The 12,141-nt window shown below is 42.9% G+C and overlaps 1 protein-coding gene across 3 annotated transcripts in view; it reads left to right on the top strand.

Moving 5' to 3' along the window:
* The window catches only part of LOC129828033 (mediator of RNA polymerase II transcription subunit 12), a 71,647-nt gene extending 60,579 nt beyond the window's left edge, over positions 1–11,068 (top strand). For 2 of the 3 annotated variants that reach the window (XM_055889447.1, XM_055889445.1), the window contains 9 exons: positions 112–477; positions 5,262–5,412; positions 5,843–6,048; positions 6,579–6,653; positions 6,865–7,094; positions 7,950–8,124; positions 8,577–8,786; positions 10,243–10,339; positions 10,602–11,068. In XM_055889447.1, coding sequence (XP_055745422.1) covers positions 112–477; positions 5,262–5,412; positions 5,843–6,048; positions 6,579–6,653; positions 6,865–7,094; positions 7,950–8,124; positions 8,577–8,786; positions 10,243–10,339; positions 10,602–10,639 — 1,548 coding nt within the window. In that variant the 3' untranslated portion in view covers positions 10,640–11,068. The remainder of the gene's footprint in view (positions 1–111; positions 478–5,261; positions 5,413–5,842; positions 6,049–6,578; positions 6,654–6,864; positions 7,095–7,949; positions 8,125–8,576; positions 8,787–10,242; positions 10,340–10,601) is intronic. The other variant, XM_055889446.1, reaches the window with a different exon arrangement.
* The last annotated feature ends 1,073 nt before the right edge of the window (positions 11,069–12,141 follow it).

Below are 12,141 nucleotides of genomic sequence, written 5' to 3'. Positions count from 1 at the left end.
AAATACTAATGCATTTAGACATCTTCATTGTCGGGATCAATTTGGGGCAACACCAGTCTCCAATAATTGTGATCTATATCAATTTAAAAACCACCTCTCCTTTTCCATCAGGGCCTCCAAGTGTCCAACAAGCAGAAGATCTCGCCGTGGGACGTGTTCGAGGGCCTCAAGCACTCTGCCCCTCTCTCTTGGGGCTGGTTCGGGACGGTGCGCGTGGACCGTAAGGTGACCAAGTTCGAGGAGCAGCAGCGCTTCCTCCTCTACCACACCCACCTGAAGCCCAAGCCGCGCAGCTACTACCTGGAACCCCTCCCCCTGCCCCCTGAGGAGGAGGAGCCGCCCACACGCGTGCCCCAGGAGCTCGAGAAGAAGATGGTGGAGGCGTTGAAGCCGGAGAAGAGCGTCCCTGCGGTGTCGTCCGACGTGACCAAGAAGAAGCCCAAGAAGAAGAAGACACCATCCACCATCAAAACTGAGGTGAGGGGGGAGACACTGGAACAGGTCCTGTCCAGGAATAACTACTAGCTAGGCCCTGTTAGGGCTGTGGCGGTCATGAAATTTCCATAGCGGGTGATTGTCAAGCAAATAACTGTCGGTCTCACAGTAATTGACCATTAATTAACAAACACATTTAGCATCTCCTGGCTTCCACACTGATGCAGACCTTTGGAACAGTGCGGAGCACCTCCGTGACATTAGACTAGATGAGTAGGCCTAACAAACAGCAAAAGCCTAGTATAAGTGCTGCAATGCGCACACGGCAGTAGGATATAAGCGCGAATGTTCCTTTATTTGATTTTATTTCACCTTTATTTAACTAGCCAAGTCAGTTCTAAGAACAAATTCTTATTTACAATGATGGCCTAGGAACAGTGGGTTAACTGCCTTGTTCAGGGGCAGAACGACAAATTTGTACCTTGTCAGTTCGGGGATTCGATTCAGCAACCTTTCGGTTACTGGACTACCTCTCTAACCACTAGGCTACCTGCCGCCCCTTTAACGGGAAAGCATCATTATCAAAAGTGACCGCAAATGCGATTATCCATGTAATGCTTTTATTATAAAGGTGCATTTTTATGGTCAAAATTGGGGAAGATAAAATTAAAACTTCGGAGCTGCTTTTGTATGCTAGTTGGGCTCTACACCCCTTGTAAAGTGGATTCATGTGCTTCATTTTTTGAAGTTATTTGGCCACTTTGGTAGTGATACAAACCTTATCAAAACATATAGGCCTATGGGCTTGGCTACATGATGTGTGTGAGTATGATTCTTACCCTGTGCATCATTCACAAGTGATAATGAGTTGATAAATGAGCAGATGATGATGTGCAAGTAAAGATACTTGTGTGCAAAAGAGCAGAAAAGTAAATAAAATATAAACAGTATGGGGATGAGGTAGGTAGATTGGGTAGGCTATTTACAGATGGACTAAGTACAGCTCTAGCGATCGGTTAGCTGCTCAGATAGTTGATGTTTAAAGTAGGTGAGGGAAATAAAAATCTCCAACTTCAGCGATTTTTGCAATTCGTTCCAGTCACTGGCAGCAGAGAACTGGAAGGAAAGGCGGCCAAATGAGGTGTTGGCTTTGGGGATGATCAGTGAGATACACCTGCTGGAACGTGTGCTACGGGTGGGTGTTGTTATCGTGACCAGTGAACTGAGATAAGGCGGAGCTTTACCTAGCATAGACTTATAGATGACCTGGAGCCAGTGGGTCTGGCGACGAGTATGTAGCGAGGGCCAGCCGACTAGAGCATACAGGTCGCAGTGGTGGGTGGTATAAGGTGATTTGGTAACAAAACGGATGGCACTGTGATAGACTGCATCCAGTTTGCTGAGTAGAGTGTTGGAAGCTATTTTGTAGATGACATCGCCGAAGTTGAGGATCGGTAGGATAGTCAGTTTTACTAGGGTAAGTTTGGCGGCGTGAGTGAAGGAGGCTTTGTTGCGAAATAGAAAGCCGATTCTAGATTTGATTTTGTATTGGAGATGTTTAATATGAGTCTGTAAACTCTCCTTCCAGTCTAGCCAGACACCTAGGTATTTGTGGCTGGATTCACAACGAGTGTAGCTTTAATTTGGTATCTTACATGTGTGATTTAATGAAAGTTTGATTTTATATCATTTTTTTTTAATTTGGCGCTCTACATTTTCCCTGGCTATTGGCCAAGTGGGACGCTACCGTCCCACATATCCCAGAGAGGTTAATATTATGGTTCTGTTAGGATGGAATGGAAAATATGGTGCTGTACAACGTGGCGGTCGGTAGTAGGCTACAGCATAAGAGGATTGGAGGATTCTAAATTGTTTGCCTTCATTAGACAACTTTGTTCCAATATTTCTGTAAATCAGTGATATTTATCCCCATAGTAATTTGTTATGGATCCATAACTAAATTAACACCAGCATTTTTACAGAGTATTTTCATAATTATTTTATTAACAAAAGCATAAAGATGCTTGATGAAGAAATACATACAGTATATCCTTTTACATTTGGATAAAGCATAAATAGCGATTTTTGTAAATTAACTTCATGACGAAAAAATATGCACAATCGTTTGTCTCTACATTAACTAACATATTCCTCTCGATTGTAATTTTTTTTGTTTGACTCGTTATGACGTTATAATTACTTACATTTGTTTCCACCATAATGTTTTTGTCAGACATTTTTTCTGAAGAAAGTCACCGGCGATGTGTGGCATAACGTCACATTCGTCATTGGAACCACTCGATATGATTGGTCATATAATAACCTTGGGACCCAAATTCATATTGAGTGCTCGAACTATCCCCTGCGGTGGTCTGGAGTGATGAAGCCGTGACGCTGGGTACCTCAGTCCCGCGGCGTAAAGTCACAACTTTTAAAGGAGGAACCACTGTATAAGGGACCATTATCATGCAGCTGTCTCATACATAATCTACAGTACTCATTCAAGGGTTGTAATTTATTTGGACTATTTTCTACATTGTAGAATAATAGTGAATACATCAACACTGAAATAAAATATATTGAATCATGTAGTAACCAAAAAAGTGTTAAACAAATCAACATATATTTTAGATTCTTCAAGGTAGCCACCATTTGCCTTGATGACAGCTTTGCACACTGTTGGCATTCTATCAACCAACTTCACCTGGAATGTTTTCCAACAATGTTGGAGTTCCCACATGCTGAGCACTTGTTCGCTGCTTTTCGTTCACTCTGCGGTCCAACTCATCCCAAACTATCTCAATTGGGTTAAGGTCGGGTGATTGTGGAGGCCAGGTCATCTGATCCAGCACACCTTCATTCTCCTTCTTGGTCAAATAGCCCTTACACAGCCTGGTGGTGTGTTGAGTCATTGTCCTGTTGAAAAACAAATGATAGTCCCACTAAGCGCAAACCAGATGGAATGGCGTATCGTTGCGTAATGCTGTGGTAGCGATGCTGGTTAAGTGTGCCTTGATTTCTAAATAAATCCGGGTCACCAGCAAAGCACCATCACACCACCTCCTTCATGCTTCACGGTGGGATCCACACATGCGGAGATCATCCATTCACCTACTTTGCGTCTCACAAAGAGACGGCGGTTGGAACCAAAAATCTCATTTGGACTCATCAGACCAAAGGACGGATTTCCACCAGTCTAATGTCCATTTCTCGTGTTTCTTGGCCCAAGCAAGTCTTCTTATTGGTGTCCTTTAGTAGTGGTTTCTTTGCAACAATTTCACCATGAAGGCCCGATTCAAGCAGTCTCATCTGAACAGTTGATGTCTGTTACTTGAACTCTGTGAAGCACTTATTTGGGCTGTCATTTCTGAAGCTGGTAACTCTAATGAACTTATCCTCTGCAGCAGAGGTAACTCTGGGTTTTCCTATCCTGTGGTGGTCCTCATGAGAGCCAGTTTCATCATAGTGCTTGATGGTTTTTGCGACTGCACTTGAATAAACTTTGAAAGTTCTTGAAATGTTCTCTATTGACTGACCTTCATGTCTTTAAAGTAGTGATGGACTGTCGTTTCTCTTTGTTTATTTGAGCTGTTTTTTCCATAATATGGACTTTTTACAAAATAGAGCTATCTTCTGTTTACAACCCCTACCTTGTCACAACACAACTGATTGGCTCAAACACATTAAGGAAAGAAATTCCACAAATGAACTTTTCACAAGGCACACCTGTTAATTGAAATGCATTCCAGGTGACTACCTCATGAAGCTAGTTGAGAGAATGCCAAGAGTCTTTAAAGCTGTCATCAAGGCAAAGGGTGGCTACTTTAAAGAATCTCAAATATAAAATATATTTTGATGTAACACTTTGTTGGTGACTATATGATTCCATATATTTTTTCATAGTTGTGATGTCTTCACCATTATTCTACAATTTAGAAAATAGTTTTAAAAAATTAAGAAAACCCTTGAATGATTAGGTGTATCCAATATTTTGACTGGTACTGTATGCACTTAAATAGAGAATAGAGGATGCTTTTCCCGGGGTTCATTTTCATGCCAGCCAGGTAGGCTATACTCCTGTTGTAAAGATAAGCAATATGCTTAGTATTAGAAAAGTTGAAAAATAATTATAGTAGGCCAAGTCTATAGAAAGCTAATGGGATCCTTCACTTTAAGAGGCCATCACTCTGTTTTCTCTGGCAATTGCATAGCCTATTGAAATGTTGCGCAACATGAGCTCATGGGCGCTCATGAAGTGTTTGATTAGATTTTGCGGAGTGCGGAGTACCAGGCAGTTGCAAATTTGGTTGGCTACTAATTACCATCAGCAGCATCAGAGCTTGGAGAAGCCTAATTACCGTGACTAAGCGGTCATGTGGAATTTGACTGCCTTCATGACTCGTGACCGTCGGTGTGGTCACCGCAACATCCCTAGGCCCTGTACCCTTGGCATTTGTGTAGACTGTAAAGAATGGAATAGGTATAAAGAATATTGCGCAAATTCCACCTAGCCTATCAGAAGGCGAGATGGAGTTACAACCATATTGCTTATACCTGTCCAATCCCTTCAGATCTAGGGGATAGGTATTTTTGGGTCAGACTAGTTATGGTAGAAATATAAAAGAAGTCATAGATTTAAGGACTCTGAAATCACTGAGCACTCATGAGTGTCATCTTGAGGGATTTGAAGGACAACAATGTATGCCTTGTGTAATAATATTAATTCTAAAAGTACAAAAGCTGAATGATATTATTGTTGCACATATTACCATTATACAGTATATGTGTAGTGTGTCTCGTAGAAGGTGTTTGTCTTCTCTCTCCAGGACTATGTGACCCGTACCCAGGGTGGAGTGCAGTATGGGACGGGTTTGCCCCCAGAGATCCTCATGGGGCAGCAAACTCACCCCTACAACAGGTTAGGCGACAGCCAGCAGGCCATGGGCATGTATGCCCAGAACCAGCCTCTGCCTCCAGGTCAGTGCCAACATTATCGTTGTCTAAGACCAGGGTTCTGATTTATGAGGAGTTTAGCCTTTTAAATCATAATGAAAACAGTTATTGATCCTAGGCCAGCCTACTATTGATGAATATGGGCCCTGTTTTAGTTATTACTAGTTAGTTTTTACAATATCATGAAAAAACACTCTGGAACCTGTATTCCTCTCATGACCGTTTAAGTGAGGCGTGTTTAGCTTTTGATCATCACCAACCCTGGTCAATCGACACCATGTTTTGTTACAGCCCAGCACTAAAACACACGATTCTGCTTATCAACCTAAATCTTCAAGACCTTGATTAGCTGAAACAGATTTTAATGCTGGGGTGGAACAACCCCTAAGCTCCCTCCAAGGCTGTTGAAGCGTTTTGTCATTTTGACTTAAATTCTCATCCTTTTCCCCTTCAGGGGGCCCTGGTTTGGACACCCCGTACCGACCAGCCCGGAACCCTCAGATGGGCAAGATGATGCCCACGCGGCCCAACTACCCGGGCGTGATGCCAGGTGGCATGCCAGGCATGATGGGCATGGAAAAGCAGTACCCTATGGGCTATAAGCCCCAGCCCAACATACCGCAGGGCCAGATCCTGCGCCAGCATCTGCAGGTCAGACTGGTGAGTCTGCAGTGACTAGACTCCATTGGAATGGGACACCTGTGAGTACAGAGGTGATTCTCGACTGGACCTACCTCAGTGTAGTATTGAGGGGTTTGCTAGATGTGTTATTAACATGCTCACAGAATAGGATCTTGAACCTGGCTTTCACTGTACGCATGTTGATACATTTGCACAACTGAATGCGTTCAACCTCAAATGTGTCTTCCGCATTTAACCCAACCCTTCTGAATCAGAGAGGTGCAGGGGGCTGCCTTAATTGACATCCACTTCATCGGTGCCCGGAGAGAAGTTGTTGTTGGGGGTTAATTTGCCGGCTCGAGGATTCGAACCAGCGACTTTTCGGTTACTGGTTACCTGGTTAAATAAAGGTTAAATAAAAAAATAAACAAACTGGCCCAACACTCTTAACGTCTAAGCTACCTGCCGCCGTGAAGAAAAAAAATAAAAAGTTGAACTTCAGTTGTAGAAAGCAGCACATTGCTTTTTAAGAACGTTGGAAGATGAACGTTGTCCCTTGCCGTTTTCAGAACCAGAGTATTATTGGACAACAGATGCGACAGATGACGCCCAACCAACAATACGGCTCCATGCAGCCAACTCAGGCAAGTCTTTCAGATGAGACACTTTTGCCAGAATGTCATGTAATTTCTTTCCAGATGTACCTGTAAAAGCTGTTTTCTTATCCTTCTATTTCCTTCACCACTGAATTTGACCCTATGCATAAACGAGTGTCCTCTATTCCTTCTATCTCCTCCCTGCATATTTGTCCTATTATTTGAATTAACATTCTGATTTCTATCTCTCCGTGTACAGAACATCTCCCAGGGTTATACCACGTACGGCTCCCACATGGGGATGCAGCCGCATCCCTCCCAGGTGGGTGGTATAGTCCCTCCGTCGTACGGGAACCAGGGTTTCCAGGGAAGCCACCCGGGGGCCACCCTGGGCGTGGTGGACTCTCTGAGGCAGATGGTACAGAGGCCCAGCGGCTACGTTCACCAGCAGGCACCGGGCTACTCGCACACCGTGCAAAACGCACAGAGGTGGGCAGGAGGGAAGAGTTGAAGAGGGGTGGGGGTTTGGACAATACACTGTTCTGCACTCCAATAGCACAGGGATGTCTGCTGTCCATTATCAAGGATATTTTGGCTACTTTTGGCTCATATTGTGTAGGGCTTGTCACAGCTCAAAACATGAACCAGAGCAAACTCTTTGGTCCTGGGGTGGCAGGCAGAGTAGCGATTGAGTGTAGGGCCAGTAACCGAAAGTTTGCTGGTTCGAACCCCCCAGCCGACTAGGTGGAAAATCTGTCTGTGCCCTTGAGCAAAGTACTTAATCATAATTGCTCCTATAAGTCGCTCTGGATAAGAGCATCAGCTAAATGACTAAAATGTCAATGTAAAAACCTGCTGTATTTAAAATATTGTGTGCTATAGCTTGGAAAATGTGGAAATGTGACTTTAAATGACAACATAATGATATTTGTTTCCAACATTAGGGCTGTTTTCATAAAGAAGTTAAATAGGTTTCGTGTTTTGTTTCCTTGCCACGATACTAACAAGTATCACAATACTGGTATCGTCCCTCCGCTAATATTGTGTTCATGGAGTGCCTTTTTTCACTCCTTTTTCTTGCACATATCAAGACTTTGTCACATTTAGCATCACTGTCTAGTATCTGGATACAGCGTTATCAAAGTCAATCCCACCCATAAACTGCACTCTGATTTCCTTCGACGTGAATGCAAACATTTGACAGTGTAGTCGCAGAACACTTTTTCGTTTCATGCTGTAGCACTGTAGTGGGCAACGGTGACCTTATTCAAGACAGTGGTGTATTTGTGAAACATTTGATGATGTACTGGTCCTCTGAACGTGAATCTCTTCCACCATCTCCAGGTTTCCCCACCAGTCCATCCATCAGGCTCCCGTCATGCAGGGCCTGAGCCACATGGGTGCGCAGGGGGTCCACCCGGGAATGAGACCAAACCAGATGCTTGCTGAGCAGCAGCAGGCCCAGCAGCAACAAGCACAGCAGCAACAGCAGCAGTACCTCAGACAGCAGGCACTCCGAGTATGCTTTGTCTATTTACTAGGTCTTCTACTAGCAATATCTAACACTACAGACCAACATGGAACAGTGTATTGATTCTATTTTAACTACACATGTACTGCTATTGCCACTCAATGCGCTCTAGATCTAAACAGTCACTTCCACAATTATTCAATGCTCTACCTGATGGTCTAGCACAGGGGCCACATTGGGATTTCGAAATTCAACTGAGTGCCGCACATATCTATTTTGGTTTAATTATTTTCAGCGGGCCAGAAAAAAAGAGAAGTTAACCCAAAATAATCAACCCAATTAACATCCTGTAGGCCGGATTGAATGGGATCGCGGGACCCACGGGCCGTAGTTTGCCCACCCGTGCTCTAGCATGACATATACTGAGTGTAAGAATTCCTGTATAGTTGTACTATGGTGTAACCCTGCTCTGTTTCTGTATTTGTCCCGGTCTCCTATAGGCCCAGCAGCAGGCCCAGCAGCAGGCTCAGCAGCAGGCTCAACAACAGGTTCAACAACAGGTTCAACAACAGCAAGTTCAACAACAACATCAGGTCCAGCCCCAACAAGTTCAGCAGCAACAACAGCAAGTAGCGTCAGCACCGCCCTCCGGTGCCCAGGCTCAGAACCAGGCCCTGGGCATGCAGCCCATGCCCCCACAGCAACCCATGGTACGTCCAACTTAGAGGATGATACAGTCAAATTGCCACGGGGCAGTTCCAAAAAGACGGGTCAAGTTAGCCAGCTAACTGTCCCAAAAATTCGGAATTATTTTTATATTTTCGAGAAATATAGATTTGAAATTAGCATGGTATAATTGACTTGACAACCACCGAACACATTCAAGTTTAGCTTTCAAAATGAACCATAAACCATAACCATAACTTAATGATCCTGCTTGCTGGAACACCCCACAAGTACAAAATAAAACCCCAGCCCTACTACACTTAGATCTATTTCTAATTATCACTCTAATTATCAGTTTAAGGTTAGCACACACTGCTTTTGTCCAGCCTGGTTCAGGCAAAGCATGGCTACTATGCCCCTCTGGGTTGGCACTAGCCATGTTATCGGATAGAGTTTGGGGTCGGGACGATAGATTGAAAATAGATTTTTATTCATAGTGTACAAAGCATTAGGAACACCTTTCTAATGTTGTTGCACCCCCCCCCCCCCCCTCAGAACAGCCTCAATTCGTTGGGGCATGGGTGTTGAAAGCGTTCCACACGGGTGCTGGTTCACGTTTACTCCAATGCTTCTCACATTTATCAAGTTGTCTGGATGTCTTTTGAGTGGTGGACCATTCCTGGTGCACACAGAAAACTGTTGAACGTTAAAAAAAAACATTAGCATTGCAATGCTTGACAAACCAGTGCGCCTGACACCTACTACCATACCCCGTTCAAAGGGACTTAAATATTTTGTCTTACCCATTAACCTTCTAAATGGCACACATACACAATGCATGTCTCAAGGTTTAAAAATCGTTCTGTAATTTGTCTCCTCCCCTTCATCCACACTGATTGAAGTGGATATAACAAGTGACATCAATAAGGCATAGCTTTCGACTGGATTCACCTGGTCAGTCTGTAATGGAAAGAGCAGGTGTTCTTAATGTTTTGTACACTCAGTGTAGGTAGCGATAAAGTGACAAGGCAACATAATGAATAATAAACAGTAACAGAAGCATATGTGATGAGTCATAAGAGATCAGGGCAAAAAAGGATCAATGCACTCTCACTCAGTGTGTGTAAGGATAATATGCGTATAAGTAATATGAAGGAAACTAAGATACTAAGGAGGGCTACAGGGAGCTACTGCCTCATTGCCAGTTGTGGCCTTCTCACAGAGAATTGATATCAGAGATGCACTAGTACAGGACTCTCAGGCCATAGCCAGACTAAGAATAAGGAATTTTATTGCATACATTGTCTATTTTTGTCTTTCAAAAGTTTAACTCAAGTCAACTATTTTTGGGACGAGTTGCATACGCACAAAGGCCCACATATTGTGCGTTTTTTGGACGGGCAATCATCTTGTCAACTACAGACTCCCATTGAAAACAAGTTATGGTATGTCTGTACGTTCAACGAGCGAAATGTAATATTGTTTGTGTGTTTGTCTCAGTTCCCACGACAGGGGATGCAGCAGACTCAGATGCAGCAGACTCAACAGCAGCAGCAGACTGCAGCACTGGTCAGGCAGCTCCAACAACAACTCTCAAGTAAGAAAGACACTCATGTCAATGTACTTTAGTGAGATCTGTTACAGCCTTGTATTAACCCCAGGGTTAGGGAGGTACTACCTGGATTTGTCCAATAAGAAGTGCACATTTAAAATGTTTTCTGTGCCCTAATGAAACCGCTGATGTTGTCAACAGTTCTATCTTATGTTGCGTATTGTGCTTTGTATTCTAAATGTGACATCTTTTCACAATTTCCAGTCATTTTAGGTGTTTTGATAACAAGTGCTTTTCTTTTCCCCAGATACACAACCTGGACAGAACACCAACTCATATTACTGATAGTGCTTGTTGTATATTAGTGTGTGTGGAAGGATAGGGATACCCTGTGTATGGGAGTGTTCCCAGCCAGCCCATAGATTGGCAGATGTGTCCAATGCCCAGCAGGCCCCTGTTTTAGAGGTGTAGGCTCTTAGGAGGGAAATGCTGCTATTGGCCAAGAAGAACGACGAGACGGATGAACCCACAACTCAACCACAGAGGCCCAACATGCCGTTCGAAAACCTTCTCAACTTCAGTCATTGTAATTTCTGAAAATCCAAGGAGGGATTGTGCTGTGAAATATTATGATCCTAAAGAATAATGGAAGAGTCTATGTAAAAAAAAGTACAAGAAATTATAAGAATGCGATTTTTTTTAATTTATTTCAGTTTGTCAAATTTTTCAGTTTAGTGTGTTTCTCATTAAAATATCATGTCAGTTTTTGTCTTGTATTAGTGTCTGGTGCAGTCTTTTCATCTTGATGAAGATGTCTGATAAGGGTCAATGTGACAATCAGGTTGTTAATAATCAGGATATTATTCATGATATTGAAAGGCAATGAGTCATTATTATCCACTATTGATTGTCCTTGGTATCTTTATTTTTTATTTAATCAGGGTTCTGGGATGTCATGGAATTGTATTATATGCATTCCAGAGGGAAAGTAATAGAGGAATTGATGCAATCATGGTCAATCATATAATTTTGTATTAGGATAACTATTTGGAAATTAATATTTTTCCACATTACATTTCCCTGGGAGCTTTTGGCCATTGTCATGTAAATTCTAAGGTTGACGGAAAGTCATGGAATATTTTAACAATGAAAAAACCCTGTTAGATATACTGTACGTGTCGCTATTCACCTAAAAAGACCAATCCAATCATAAAAAATATAAGATGTATTTTTTTTTTGCATGCAAGCTGAAAGGTATTTTGATCAAAAACTACGCTCCTGCCTTAATGACGAGACAGATGCTTTCATTGGACAGAACAAGTGGTTAAGCAGCGCGAAATATGGCTATCTTGGCTCTAGCTTGCTCTGGGTGACTCACCGCTTCAAGTTCTTACCAAAAAAGTAAGCTAATGTACAAAAGGCTATTGCTTTGTCTCAAATGGCACCCTGGTTCTGGTCAGATGTAGTGCACAATGGGAATAGGTGTCCATTTTGAACGCACTATAACCACTTTCTAACTGGCCATAGGCTACCACCCTAATACCAGAGACGATGTAAACGTAGTTGTCATGACCACTGATGAACCCTGTCGATGGAGTAAACTCAGTTATGCACTTTTTTATTTTGTGAATAGGATATAAATGGGTAAAAACAGGCAAAACTGTTGAAGTCCTTTATTTAGAAGAATTCAAATCAATGACGTTTCCATCTTGGCCTTCATCAGAATGAAAAAAGACCGGTAGACTCAAAGCCAGATGTTAGAATGCAAGTAGGTGTGTGTGTGAGTCGACTAAATTTCGACAAGTGAATGCGTTGGTGGACAGCGCCATGGTGCTGAAATGGATTAA

This window comes from Salvelinus fontinalis, chromosome 29 (assembly GCF_029448725.1).
Source record: "Salvelinus fontinalis isolate EN_2023a chromosome 29, ASM2944872v1, whole genome shotgun sequence".
NCBI classification, from domain to species: domain Eukaryota; kingdom Metazoa; phylum Chordata; class Actinopteri; order Salmoniformes; family Salmonidae; genus Salvelinus; species Salvelinus fontinalis.
This window is presented reverse-complemented; position numbering and strand designations above follow the sequence as displayed.